At 46.0% G+C, this 15281-nt stretch overlaps 1 protein-coding gene across 5 annotated transcripts in view; it reads left to right on the top strand.

The window, feature by feature from the left end:
- The window catches only part of TSPOAP1 (TSPO associated protein 1), a 37154-nt gene extending 28934 nt beyond the window's left edge, over positions 1-8220 (top strand). For 2 of the 5 annotated variants that reach the window (XM_077919377.1, XM_077919373.1), the window contains 5 exons: positions 1031-1137; positions 2256-2327; positions 4319-4417; positions 5347-5420; positions 5968-8218. In XM_077919377.1, the coding sequence (XP_077775503.1) occupies positions 1031-1137; positions 2256-2327; positions 4319-4417; positions 5347-5373 (305 nt within the window). In that variant the 3' untranslated portion in view covers positions 5374-5420; positions 5968-8218. Of the gene's footprint in view, positions 1-1030; positions 1138-2255; positions 2328-4318; positions 4418-5346; positions 5421-5967 lie in introns of all 5 variants that reach the window. The other 3 variants (XM_077919378.1, XM_077919376.1, XM_077919374.1) reach the window with 3 other exon arrangements.
- Positions 8221-15281: the final 7061 nt, after the last annotated feature.

The raw sequence follows: 15281 nt of genomic DNA, 5'->3' as shown, positions 1-15281 counted from the left end.
AGCATTGCTTCGTCTTCCATTAGTTCATTGATTCCCAAACTATGTGTGGCACATAGTTAAAACGATGGAACTCCCTCCCACAGGAGACAGTGATGGCCACCAAATTAGATGGCTTTAAAAGACAATTAGGCAAATTCATGGAGGAGGAGAGGGCTATGGATGACTACTATCTGTGATGGCTGTATTCTGCCTCCACAGTCGGAGGCATCAATGCTTCTGAAGGGCAGTTGCTGGAAACCACAGGAGCAGAGACAGCTCTTGTGCTCAAATCCTGCTTGCGGGTTTCCCACAAGCATCTGGTTGGCCACCGTGAGAACAGGATGCTGGGCTAGATGTGTGGGAATGTTCTGGGCTGCAGGAGAGGATATATTGACTAAGTATATCCTTATCCAACTTGTGCTAACAAGTTCCCAAAATATCAGCAGAGTTTATAGACATTCCCCTTTAAGTTCGCAACGGTAACGTCTGCACAGGTTCGCTAGAACCTCTATAATAATTACTCTGGTAATTTCCCCTTTGTTCCCTCTTAAAATACAAGACACGACACAGTCTTTATAAAAGTATAAAAGAGTTTACTCACGTTCTGTTCACAATATGATCCCAGAAGGCAGACAGCTTTAAAAGGGTTACATACATTCAGAATCTATCTTATACGAAGATAGTCCTTATCTCCTCTCTTGGCTGAGAGCCAAGAGGGCATGTTACTCCTTCAGAAGATGAAGATGAGAGAGAGAGAGAGATGGCTGCCTGCCCTGTGCTTTTATCATTACCTGCACAGGTGAGGCCACACCTACCTCTGGTCACATGTGGAGGAAGTCCGTCCCAGGAAGTTTACCTGCTTGCTGGACTGTCTTCCCTCCCCATGTTCTAACATGTACACTCTAGGAATGTTGTCATTGACTGCTCCTGTGTTTTACATCCCACAAGATGGGCCACTGGCCTGATCCAGCAGGCCCTTCTTATGTTCTTCTGCTCTGGGCGGCAGGCTGAAATAAGGAGCTGTGACCGTATGCTTCCTTTTCTCTGCTAGATGCTCACAAAGGTCAGGATCTGAGCTCTGAGGACGATGCCCCAAGGACTATGGTGGCCATCTTTGACTACAACCCCAAAGAGAATTCTCCCAACCTGGATACGGAGGTGGGCAAAAGCGGCTGGTCACCCAGTATTTCCTGGGCTAGGAAAGCACTCGAAGGTTCTTTGGTGATGATAAGTGTCAGGGTTGCTTCAAGATCCTAGCTCACAGAGGATCACGCTAGCCAACGGTCATTAAGTAAAAGTCTTTATTGAGTTACAGTTTCCATTCTCAAGCTGCTGCGTGCAACCCTACGTCTAGTAGCTAGATCGGCGAAGCTCCGTCTGAATCTCCGCCCCTCGTACACCAACTTAATATCCTAGCCCTGCTCCACCTTTTCCGCCTGACTGTTCTTCTCTGGGTCCCTCTGCCCCCCTGGGTCTCTTCCTTCCGGGATTCTTCGGACGCTGACCCCCCGGACTCTCCTGTCTCCTTGCGCCGGGCTTTAGGACCCGGCTCTCTTTCCGGGCTGCCTACTGCGCCTCCTTCCTGTGCATTTGAACTTGGCGCGCGCGCCCAACCTTCCACCTTCCGTCTAACCGTTTCTTCGCTCCCAGATGGAGGTGTGGCCACCCCTGACTCGTGCCCTCCCTCCTGCTGTGAGCTGCCAGCGCTTGCCCCCTGGCTCCTTTCCTCTTCCCTGCTCTCTGGCGGTGACGCTGGACCCGATCTCCAACTGCTCTCCTCTGATTCCCCTCTGGCTCTATCTCCCTGGGGTGCCCCCCTAAACTCCCCCCTTGCCTTGGCCACTGGTGCTCCTTTCTGTGAATCCTCCGACTCACTGGAGAGACTCGGAGATCTCGGGTCGTCGTCATCGCTCATCCTTTCTTCTGCCTCCTCCCCTTCGCTCTCTGTTTCCTCCCTTGCCCTTGCCTCTGCTCCTGAACCCCTGACAATAAGCAAAGGCTAGTCAGTTTTAATAGCATTTGGGGCAATTCTGTCTCACCCTGGTGCCCTGGTAAGCCTCTGAGCCTCCCCACTCACTCTGCCTACAGTCATGAGGTGGCAAGAGGACTTCTCTTAACATCGTGTTTTCCCTGATACTATCTTCACCCTTCAAAGTAGGTCAGGCCAGCCTTCCTCAGATACTTCTGCAGATCAGCCCTGTCTTCACACACATTTCCAAGGTCACTCTCCCACCCAGCCCCCAACTTTCTCATTGTCTGCACTGTTTTCCTTCTAGGCAGAGCTGAGGTTTTGCGCTGGGGATATTGTCACTGTGCTCAGTTCCATGGACGACGACGGGTTCTATTACGTAAGTACAGGATCCTTCCTTTTTATCCGAACTGTTCAGGCACTAAATGATGTATCTGAATAAAATCAGAGGGGCTGCTGGATCGATATGGGGTTTTGCCAACTCTTCCACTTAGACTTAGTCACCACCACTTTGAAAGCTCTGCCATCGTTGACCTTCACTGGGTTTCCTTATAAAGAGTTGTTGGCAATTAAGAGCTATGGAGGCGTCCTTTTTTTCAAGGCAGCTGAGCTGGTCCACCACTTAATTAAAATAAGCTTTGGGGAACCTGATTGGTTCGATCAGAGATGGATGAAAACTGGTTGGCCGCTAATACACGACATTTGCACAAGACGTAATGGACATGAGGCACACACTGCCACAAGGCAGGACAGCGGTCACCAGTTTGGGTGGTTTTCGAAGGATGTGATGCGGTCAGAGAGGACTGACTTAGCAAGGCCTATCAATGATGAAAGCTATATGTAGAACCTCCATGCACAGGGGCAGTCTATCACCAGCATCTGGTACTCTGAGGTTTAGTGAACACTAAACGAAAGAAGATGCTGGACTAGATGGGCCCCTTTTGCCTGATCCGGAGAATCATAGAATTGTAGAGTTGAAAGGGCCGCAAAGGGTAATCTAGTCCAACCCCCTGTAATGCAAGACTCACAGCTGGGTTCAGGAGCATTCTCTTTTGCATGCACAAAACCTCCTATGCCAATCTCTGATTCGCCAGTCCCAGACTTGTATATAGAACAGAGCAGAGCTATCCATCAGATTATGCACAGCTCCAGATTATCTTGCCATGCACTCTTGGTTCAAACCCGTGCATGCAAAATGTGTGTTTTGTAGATAAAATGTGCACAAAATGTATACAATTCAAATATACATTTTTCTTGCACTTTTTTAATCTGTGAAAGATGGGATGGAGCAGACCTATGGCTGGGCCCCAATGAAACTGAGGCACAATGCAAATAGTCTGAACTTTCCATCTTCTGTTCCCTAATATTATGGGGGGGGGGGAGGCAGATCTCACAGTTCCTTTTTCCCATTGGTTTGTCCAACTTCCTTCTGACAGTGCAACGTTAAACTATGGAACTCACTCCCACAGGATGCAGTATGTCTCACAACAAATGAAACTGAATTGTAGAAAACACAACTTGAAAAAAGAGACAATAATACACGTGTTTTTGTACAATAAGAAATATTTAATAAAAATATATATTTTAAAAAAACACTAACTTGGAAGGTTTTACAAGAGGAATAGACAAACTCATGAAGGAGAAGGCTATTGGTGGCTACTAACCATGATGATAGCTATTTCCTGCCTTCACAGTTGGAGGCGGAAATGTTTCTGAATACCAGTTGCTGGAAATGTTTCTGAATACTAGTTGCTGGAAACCACAGGAGGGGAGAGGGCTCTTGTGCTCTAATCCTGCTTTCAGGCTTAATGGGCATGTGTTTGGCTTCTGGGAGAACAGGATGCTGGATTAGATGGGCCACTAGCCTGATCCAGCAGGCTCTTTTGTGTTCTTATAAAGCTCCTGTGCTTTAAACAAGTGTGTGACCGGCAGAAATTCAACAGGGAGTTTCTTTGTCATGGCTACATCTCCTTGCCGGGGAACAACTGCCACTGAAGTTTTGGCATTGAGCACAACAAAGAAGAAGAGGAAGAAGAGTTTGGATTTGATATCCCGCTTTATCACTACCCTAAGGAGTCTCAAAATGACTCACAATCTCCTTTCCCTTCCTCCCCCACAACCAACACTCTGTGAGGTGAGTGGGGCTGAGAGGCTTCAGAGAAGTGTGACTAGCCCAAGGTCACCCAGCAGCTCCATGTGGAGGAGCAGGAAATCGAACCCAGTTCACCAGATTACGAGTCCACCGCTCTTAACCACTACACCACACTGGTTCTCACTCTGTGCTCCTCACTCTGAATGGCTTTTAGGTGTCCACCAGGGAGTCTTATTTACCTTGTGGGCTATAGAGGCATTTCTCTTCTTTCTCTGCAGGGGGAGGTGAATGGGCAGAAGGGCCTTGCACCATCTAACTTCCTGGAAGCAATGTCCTTGGATGGAGAGCTACCTGCGGAGCCCAACCTTGGAAGGCAGGTAAGGGGGGTGCCTTGCTGGATCGGGGCCTAGCTGCAAATGCAGGCTTTGATCAAGGCTTTAGAATAGTGGTTCCCAAGCATTTTGGGGCTGCCACCACCTTAGATTCATCCCCACTGCCCCCTACCCTAACAGCATTATTCAGAATCGCAGTTTGCACAACCCACTAAGTAAGATAACAACACAGCAAAGTTCAAAAGAGCAACAATTAATTGTGCATTTGTTCAAAATCAATTAAAACTCTTCAATGGATGAACTTGGCCCAGTGATACCAGCTTTTCAAAGCCGCTTGATGGTCGTTGACACCCCCAGTGCCCTCCTGCTGCCCCCCATGGCTCTTAGCGCCCCCTAGGTAATCCCGCCGGTACCACCCACTGCTCTAGTCTAGAACATCAGGAAATGGGCATGTCGCTTCCTACCCAAGCACCCCACAAGCTGGATTTCAGCAGGCAATTTGTGGCATGCTCCCAACTGCCCCAGTTTAACCAGAGACAGTCCAAAATGATCTCGGTCCCCATTTGGGGCATTTGGGGAGTTCAGAGTTTGGCCCCATGGGGGTTGCAAGTCTCTGCTGCCTACTGACTCAACCTCCTTCCCTAGAGCAGAGCTTTCCAAACTTTTCATGTTGGTGACGAATGAACTGCTTTTTCAATCAGTGGGGAACGGGCAGTAAGCAGGTTTTTATTTTTATCTCTATAATGTTGGACAGCATATTGTTACCTTCACAGAATCATAGAATCACGGAATTGTAGAATTGTAGAATTGAAGGGACGCCCCCCAGAGTCATCTAGTCCAACCCCCTGCAATGCAGGAGTCACAGCTAAAGAATCCCTGACATTGTTTTATTTTGACCCCACTTTCCCATTTGTTGTAAACTAATTCTTTATTTGCCTGGCTTTGCATGTCCAACGGTTGGTTGCGTCCCTCAGAGAATGAGAAAGCGGAGAGTCCAGTGACACACACCAGGCAGGCAGAGGGAGACAGAACGACGGAGAGAAACCATGTAAGCAGCCTTTTCAGAAAATTCACAAGAGCAGCATTTCGTGCTTAGGTGTCACATGCAACAGCTGGCAGCCACCAGCCATCATGGGCCATTCAGCAAATACCTTCAGCTAGCGAAACGGAAAGTCAAAATCACTTCCTCTTAATGCCAAACTTGGGCAGTGGGTGCAGACAGAAATAGAGGGGAAATGGGTCTATTGGGAAACAAGAGGGCAGGAATCAACATGCTCTTGAGGGAATTCCAAGGTTTACAGAAGTACATGTGTGTTGGTGGAAGCGAAACAAAAGAACTGCCAAGCAGCTGAATCCCAGTGAGGACTGAGCATGCTCAGTGAGCATGGAATGTTGAGTGTCAGTTGGAAAAGAAAACAAGAAAACTGGGAGAAGGGATAGAATAGGGAAAAGGCATGGGATAAATCGAAGGGGGACAGCTGTCTGGAACCCTGAAAAAGGACCAGAGCAGTGGGGGCATACTTGTGTATCACTACAGATAACATCATCTGCCTTTTCTTTTTATTTGCTGCCATCTTCCCTTCCCTTTCCTTCAGCAGCGGCATTCACCAGATTATGAGGCACAGCCTTCTGTCTTGGAGTAGCAGCTAGATAGCCCCACGCCATCTCAGTCAGATGAGAGCCTTTGACCCATGGGCCTCTCGTGCTTCGGACGTATCAGCTTGGAAGAAGGAGAAGATAAGCTTCTGTGAGTCTGAGCAAGGCTGGCGATGACGCAGAGCTGAGACGCTGCAGTGCAAGATGAATTCTGCTTACCAGAAACTTAAGCCTTGCTGGCATTTTACTTCCAGGAACTGAGGATGTGCTGGTCGCTCTGTGAAGCGCTCTAGAAAGGGACTCCGACAGGAACATTTGCCATTTTAGTTTACCTTTTCTCTGATGTGTGGTTTTGGCCGTGATGTTGTCCGATGGATGTTTCCCATCTCCATTATCTGAGAAAACGTTCCCCTTGGTTAGGAACCGAAGCTCCTTTCCCTAGGCCTGCATGGGGTGGGGTGGGGACTCTCCTCCATTCCACCAGTCCAGGATTTTCCTTGAGGCCTCCCACTGGTCTGTTGGCGATAGATTTTTACAGCAGGGGTGTCTGAGAAAAAGACGGACAGTGATCCCACCAGGGTGTATGTGTGTCACGTTTTCTGAAAGCTGGAATAGATTTTACTTGGGATTCCCACCCACTGGCTATTCATGCAGATTCACACTACAGGACTCGTGCAATTTATAATCCAGATCATGGAAGATTCTAAATTGCTAGCGATTGTGGCAGAGTTTTCCCTCTCACACTAGGATCACCATTTGAGGATTTAATGCCAGATAGGCCTAAGCGGATGAGGAGACACCTATGGTCATCCAGATGTGGTTCCCCAGCAGGCACCATGGCCAATGATCTGGGATGATGGAGGAGATGGTGACTTGCCATGCTGGTTGTACTTTGCCTCCTTGGTCAGAGGCAATAATGCTTCTGAAAACCAGTTTTCTGGAAATCGCAGAAAGGGTGGGTGCTCAGGTCCTGCTTGCAGTCTTCCCAGAAGAGGCATTTTGCTGGCCACTGGGAGAACACGATGCTGGAGGGCACTTCTGAACTCCCTCTGAATGAGGCACCAACAGTTGCTGGAAACCACAGGAGGGAAGAGTTGCTCTTGCGCTTGGGTTCTGCTTGCAGGTTTCCCATCCCACAGGCACCTCGTTGGCCACCGGCCTAGACGGGCCTTTGGTTTCATCCAGCAGGCTCATCGTATGTTCTTATGACTCCACCAACATTTGAACAACCCAGAGCCTCTGGGTAATTTTGGTCACAGTGACTTAGCAGTCTGGGAGCCCTCGTCTCCTCAGAGCCTTTTCACATTCTTGCACTGGATCAGATCCTGAGGACCATTATAGTTCTCTTTGCCACTGGGCAGGATGTTTTAAGACAGTCAGCTGAATAAGGTCCTCCCCCCTACTCTTGAGGATTCTCACTTCATATCTTTATACAGCTTCGTTTCCTACCTCATCAAACCTACCAGAACATGCAGGTGACATTTGGCAGGACCCATTCCATAGATTTCTGGCTGCGTGATAAGGACAGCCTTGCTGGGTGAGACCAAAGGGCTCTATCCTGTTTCCCATATGCTTCCAGGAAGCTCACAAGCAGAGCAGGGGAAAAACCTTCAAAGTATTTTCAGAACCAAGTGTTTTGATAAAATCCAGCGCCTTTCACACATTCCCACATATCCGGGGTGAAGAAATCCCCCAAGTGGGTTGGTTGAGTGTGGGACTATAAAATAGGCCCAAAATTTCTCCTTAAATGAAATTTCTTGTTCTGTAGAAACTCTGGAGAAATTTCTTTTTTTTAAAAAAAAAGGAAGCAAGAAGGAGCTTTGATAAAGACACGGACGTGTGAGTTGTTGTGGTGGTGGAGAGAGGCAGTCTGGCCCTCATCCCTACATCCCACTGTGCCAAACAAATATGGCAGCCCCAAAGGGCCATGTGACCCTCTCCTCAGGTCTGCCTTATGTGAGCTGTCAAGCACTTCTGGCTGGGGAGGGGGCACAGTGCCAGCAGGTACACTTAGCGTGAGGAGTGTGTCTCTTGTGTTGAGGAGAAGCCTGTATTCCAGGCCAAGGGGTGTTTCAAAACTATAGACTAATGGTGTGACTCTCATTCTTGCAACTGATGTTCCTCTGCATGTGTTTTGGGAGGGGAAAATCATGCTCATCCTGTTCACTCTGGGCCATTGAGTGGAGGGTGTCGGGGTTTGGATAAACTATGTTTTTATTTAAAAGAAAACTAATTTATTACATTAAAGTCTATTTTCACAAAAAAGGGAGACTGTTGCCATTAGACGTTTACTTCTTTCTATGGAGGGGTTTGCGGTGACCTGGTATGAAGCTGTGGAAAAGGCAAATTCCATGCTAGGGATCATTAGGAAAGGAATTGAAGGGGAAACTGCTAGTGTCATTATGGTGATACCTCAATTGGAATACTGTGTACAGTTCTGGTCGCCTCGCCTCAAAAAGATATTGCAGAGTTGGAAAAGGCTCAGAAAGGAGCAACCAAAATGATCACGGGAATAGAACGACTCCCCTATGAGGAATGGTTGCAGTGTGTGGGACTTTTAGAGTGTCTGGGGCATTTAGAGAAAAGGCAAGAAGAAGAAGAGAAGAAAAGTTTGGATTTGATATCCCGCTTTATCACTACCCGAAGGAGTCTCAAAGAGGCTAACAATCTCCTTTCCCCTCCTCCCCCACAACAAACACTCTGTGAGGTGAATGAGGCTGAGAGACTTCAAAGAAGTGTGACTAGCCCAAGGTCACCCAGCAGCTGCATGTGGAGGAGCGGGGACGCGAACCTAGTTCACCAGATTACGAGTCCACCGCTCTTAACCACTACACTACACTACACTACACGAGATAGGTGACATGATAGAAGCTTATGAAATGATGCCTGGCATGGAGAAAGTGGGTAAAGAAAAGTTTTCCTTCCTTTTCTCAAAACACCAGAACTGATAAACATCCAATGAAGTTGAATGTTGGAAGATTCAGGGCAGATAACAGGAAAGACTTTTTCATGCAGCGTAAACTGTGGAACTCCCTCCCACAGGAGGCAATGACGGCCTCCCACTTGGATGGCTTTCAGAAAGGATTTGACAAATTCATGGAGGGGAGGGCAATCCTTGGCTACTAGCCATGATGGCTCTGCTCTGCCTTCACAGCTGGAGGCAGCAATGCTTCTGAGTACCAGTTGCCCGAAACCACAGGAGCTTAGAGGGTTCTTGTGCTCGAATTCTCTTTGCAGGTTCCCCACAGGCATTTGGTTGGCCACTGTGGGACCAGGATACTGGACTAGACAGACCCTTGTCCTGATTGAGCAGGCTGTTCTCATGAGATGTTTTGGGGGCTTGCCTCCCTCTCCACACCTTTTCCTTCCAGAACATCTGCCCGCCCCCAGCTCACTTCCTACTCATTTGCAAGACTGGACTGTGGAGTCTGGTGGGGAAGGCTGTGTCAAGAGAGAGGAGGCCCACAACACAGCCTGTGAGTTGGCAACAGAAAAGCTAGAAATTCCCCTATAGCTGCTGATTCCACCCACCCAGGCAGAAATTCAGCGAATTCAGAAAAGCCAGTCGATGATTTAAAAATAATTTATTGCTGTTCAAAACACTTCCTCATTCATTAGGCTGATGGCACTCTTAATATGGCTAGGGTGTGTGCGGAGGCAAAGCAGATCAACACCACTGCGAAGTCAGACACATATATCATGGTTCAAACTCCGGAGATGGAGACTGAGGGGAAGTTGCCTTGCATAACTTCTAACTGTAGCTGAAATTTCTCGTGTGGCCCAATCAACCGTTGCTTTGCAGGGAACTGAAAATTAAATGTTGCAATTGCTATGAATCAAGTGCATTTGCTCTGTCAGGCTCATGATCCAACGGGACTGTTATGGTCTTCTCTGAACACCACCAACATCTCCTGAGGGTTTCGGGAAGAGATCACTTCCAGCTTTGCAGCATGGGCTGGACCAGGGGCTTCCCACCTACAAAGGAAATGCCCTTGGAATGGGATGCCCTTGCATTTGAAGGTCAACACTCCATCTCTGAAACTGCTCTGTGTTCAGATCAGCAGCGGCGAACCCCCCACTCACCTGACTTTTTTGGTCAAGCCATGCGAATATGATGTCAGATGTGGAATGCGTGAAGCTTTGGATAGGCCCAAAGGAGGTAGGGTGGTAATCCCCAAGAATCATCTAATTGGTGGGGTTGGCAAAGCACAGTCCCTTTGCCCACATGGTTTCATTGATTGATTGATTGATTGATTGATTAGATCTATATAGCACCGTCTTCTCCAACAAGTTCAAAGTGGCATGCATGTTTCTCACCTCTCCTCATTTAATCCCCACAACAACCCTGTGAGGTAGGCCAGGCTGAGACGCAGTGGCTTGTCCAAGGGTCACACAGTGATCTTCATAGCTGAGTGGGGACTTGAACCCTGGTCTCCCAGGTCCTAGTGCAACACTCCAACCACTGGGCCACACTGGCTATCCAAACTGTGTGGGCCACCTGACATCATTGTGATGCCTGGTGTTTGGCTGCTTGGGTGGCCTCACCCACCTGACCCACTTGGCCAGCAACTCATCCAGGTATCCATTCCAATATTAGACTCTTAGGTTAGTGTCATTGCCGCCAGCACCAGTAGTCAAGGGGGCTGACGGCTAAAATGGTGCCATGATTTGGAAGAGCAAAGAATGTGTTCCATTGGTGCGCAATGGAAACAAAGATGTTGAGGCTGAAGATCTGTGCTGTGAATGTACAGCAATAGCTGAAAGTCTTCCAAAGACCATGCCACTACAAGGAGCACTTCATATTAATTATTATTATTATTATTATTATTATTATTATTATTATTATTATTATGTATTACATATCTTCATATTACAGCAAGAACTCCTGGATAATCTGCCTAATGTTTCTGTTGCTCTAAGGATCCTCCTCACACTTCCAGTGCCAGTGGCAAGTGGTGAAAGCCATTTCTCAGAACCCTTATAAACCTGATATACGCTCAGCAATGTTGCTAAAGAGACTAGTTGGCTTGGCAACTATATCCACTGAACATGTCCAAACATCACCACCTGACCTGAAGGAATTGGTGACGAAATTTGCAAAGGAATGGACACACAAAATGAAACCGAATCTTTTCAGGGACTAACCAGAACTGCATGTGCTATAAGTGGATCCAGGCCAATTGACTTGATTATTGCAATTAATTAATTAAATAAATTTTAAATTTAATTAATTAAAGCAATATGTCAATTGCTTTAAATTAATTAAAGCAATACATTGTTTTGGAAGTAATCTTGCAGCAGAAATTCATGTGGCAACTCTAGCGCTATGAAATAGCAATGGAAAGGTGCCAATTGAGGCTTGTGACAATTCCCTGTATTCAACGAACATCCGTGCAATAGAATATGCTGCAAAGGTGGGGATATGGCCTGGGGGAAATGGCTGCTTAGATTCCTAGCTCCATTCCTGGATAGAGCTTTAATCCTCCCAAAATGTATTATTATTACAGTCACACCTCGGGTTGAAGTAGCTTCAGGTTGAGCGTTTTCGGATTGCACTCTGCGGTGACCTGGACGTAACGGAACGTGTTACTTCCAGGTTTCACCATTCACGCATGCGCAGACGCTCAAAATGATGTTATGCACATGCGCAGAAGCAGCGAATTGCAACCCGCACACGCGCAGACGTGGGTTGCGTTCGCTTCAGGATGCGAACGGGGCTCCAGAACGGATCCCGTTCGCATCCAGAGGTACCACTGTACTACTACTCAGTGCTTTTTTTCTTTAAAAAATTGTTTAGGGGTACTCTCATTTTCCTACTCATATTGAAATACTGCCCCTCAATGAGGCTAAACTTAGACTCACAAAATGTTTAGCGGTAAGCATACCCCCAGAAAAAAAGGCACTGCTGCTACTACTACTGTGATTAACTACAGTATTTATAGCTTGCCCTTCACTGAATGTTTTCAACCCTAGAGAAGGGAACAAAGTAATAAAAATAAACGGAAAAACAATATACAGTACAGTTGTACCCTGGTTCTTGAACGGAATCCGTACCGGAAGTCCATTTGACTTCCAAAAATGTTCGAAAACCAAGGCGTGGCTTCCTATTGGCTGCAGGAGCTTTCTGCACTCAATCAGAAGCTGCGAAAGCCGCTTCAGACGTTCAGCTTCCAAAAAAAGTTTACAAACTGGAACATTTACTTCTGGGTTTACAGCATTCGGGAGCCAAAACATCCGAGTCACAAGGTGTTCGAGAACCAAGGTACGACTGTATTACAAAATCATATAATCAAGACCAATAAACAATGGTATCATGAGACAAACAAGCAAAATTACAACACCATAAATTAATATTTCCAATTTAACCAAGCACTGACCTCAAGGTCAGCAGGATTGCCGGGCAGTGAAATGTAGATGGATTTGCTGGCATTCCCCATGTTTCTTCTCCTTGAAGATGAATCACACAGCAACCAGCCAAGGAAGATTCTACAAGATCTTACACCAGAAATTCTAGGAAATGGTGGCAGTTGCATCCCAAAATAAGCAAGCTTCAGGGTGCTTACTTGGGCTTTCCCCATTTTGGCTGGTGTTTCTCTACTCTGGTATTTCACTTCCAATATTAATTTCTGTTCAGTTAATGAAAGGAGCCTTGTAGAAAGGAGCCATTTCATATCAGGAAAACAATATGGTAGATCTTGCCAGGATAACTCCATGTATAACCCTATGAAGGCCATCTTCAGGAGAGTTTGTATTAAAGGAAAAATATTGTAAAATAGTCATAACTAAGATCAGCCACATGTACTCGAATAGACGGTTTTTGATCTTACAGAAATGTACAAGGTTACTTACTGGCTCTCAACCATCTACGTATAAGGAACTGGAATGTAAGAGGAGGGAATTAAAAGGCCTGGAGGTGAATTCATAGAATTATAGACTTGGAAGGGACCATGAGGGTCATCTAGTCCAACCCTCTGCAATGCAGGAATCTTTAGCCCAATGTGGGGCTCAAACCCACAACCCTGAGATTGAGATTCTCATGCTCTACCAACTGAGCTTTCCTGTTGGTTTCAACTGTGGTTAATTTATTGCATATAAAATAGTGTTTCAAATTTGGTGGGAAAGATGTTAGCTGTTAGCTGATGGCTAACAGAATATGTAAACAGGAAAATACATCTAGAACAGCGGTTCCCAAATGTTTTCAAGCCACCACCCCTTGGTTTCTTAAATTCATCCCCCGTGCCCCCTACCCTTGTCAACAAAAAACATTGTTCAGAAGAGTGACAGAAGAGCACTTTGCACAACCCTCTAAGGAAGATAATAACACAATTATAATTCCTTAAACTTTGACTTCAGCTCAATGTCATTTTGTAACTCAATCAGTTCTTCCTTCACCACCTCCACTTCCTCAGTATCTGAAAATTGAATTAGTTCATTTCATGATGGTGAATTTTCACAAATCCGAAGCAATGTTTTTTAACGTATCCCTGAAGGTTCAAAATGATTTTCTTCGATTTCTCCTAGCTGGAAAGAGTTGTTACTTGGGAACTCTGCTATTATTTTAAATTGACATGGGTTGCATAAGGTAGGGGCACATGCAGGTGTACGAAACATTTCTCTTCATTTTGATGCATGCCACATTCTTATGATTATTGACAATTACTCCACCCCACAAACCCTAAGGGCAGGTTACATCAATTAAAACACAATTATTAAAAACAGTTCAAAGCAATTTACAATTGCAGAAACAAGGTGGGCTCTAAAAAGATGAACCTCAAATGTCAAAAGTCAGAGCGAAGAGGTATGTATTCAGCTTCTGTAATGAAAACACCACACACCTCTGTGGGAAGGGCATTCTACAACTTAGGGGCTGCAGCATGGAATGCCGTCACCAGAAAATGTCTCCACCCTTAAACAAAAAGTAGGACATATCATCCTGATTCCTGGAAATGATGCAATTTGTTTAGACTGTTTGACGTCTATGAAGATGCCATTCCATTTATTGTTGAGGCAATGGAAAACTGTTTGGGATATAAGCCCTTCTTCGAGTTCTATAACTTGCCTTGACCTGGACACCATGCTGTTGATGCAGCCTAGCTTTCTTTACCACTGTGTCACTCTGTTGACTCATGTTAAGCCCATGGTCTACTTAGACCAGGAGTAGGCAACCTAAGGCCAGGGGGCCGGATGCGGCCCAATCGCCTTCTCAATCCGGCCCTTGGACGGTCCAGGAATCAGCGTGTTTTTACATGAGTAGAATGTGTCCTTTTATTTTAAATACATCTCTGGGTTATTTGTGGGGCCTGCCTGGTGTTTTTACATGAGTAGAATGCGTGCTTTTATTTAAAATGCATCTCTGGGTTATTTGTGGGGCATAGGAATTAGTTCATTATTTTTTTTCAAAATACAGTCCGGCCCACCACATGGTCTGAGGGACGGTAGACTGGCCCGTGGCTGAAAAAGGTTGCTGACCCCTGACTTAGACCCTTAGATCCTTTTCACGTGTACTACTGGCAATTCAGGTGTCCCCCATCTTATATTTGTAAACCCACAGTACTTCACCTTTCTCTTCACCCAAAAGGAAAGCAGTGTCCAACCTTGTGGTTACAGAATAAATGATGCAAGGAGGAAACTGCAGCCCAACACAGGAAAAGTGGTGGCAAGAGAACAGCTAGCTACTTTAAATGAATTCAGAACTCCAGAGCTTGATGAGCTGCACCCAAGGGTACCAAAGGATACTAAAGGAGCTTGCGGGTGTAATCTTAGAGTCTCTGAGGTCCAGCTCCAAGGACCTCCCGGCGGTTCCCTCACTGCGAGGTTACAGGGAACAATACAGAGGGCCTTCTTGGTAGTGGCGCCCGCCCTGTGGAACGCCTTCCCATCAGATGTCAAGGAAATAAACAACTATCTGAGTTTTAGAAGACATCTGAAGGAAACCTTGTATCGGGAAATTTTTAATGTCTACTGTTTTGCAGTTTTTTTATGTGCTGCAAGCTGTCCAGAGTGGCAGGGTATAAATAATATTTTATTTATGCTGATTATTATTATTATTATTATTATTATTATTATTATTATTATTACTTCTATAACCTTTAAGAATTATTGAAGAACAGATAAGGTCCCTGCAGACTGGTGGCTGGCAAATGTCCCCATCTTCAAAAAGGGGAAGATTTTTGTAATTTAGATCGAGTAGACCCACCTTATTTCTTTAAAGTTATTAAAACCATTTTTAATATTGTGTTTTAATTCTTGTAACCTACCCTAGGACCTTGGGGTGCAGGAAGGGTAATAAAGTGTCATAATAACAATAACAGTA

The sequence above is a fragment of the Podarcis muralis genome, chromosome 15 (assembly GCF_964188315.1).
Source record: "Podarcis muralis chromosome 15, rPodMur119.hap1.1, whole genome shotgun sequence".
NCBI classification, from domain to species: Eukaryota; Metazoa; Chordata; class Lepidosauria; order Squamata; family Lacertidae; genus Podarcis; species Podarcis muralis.
Note: the sequence above shows the minus strand (reverse complement) of the source record. Positions and strands in the feature narration are given on the sequence as shown.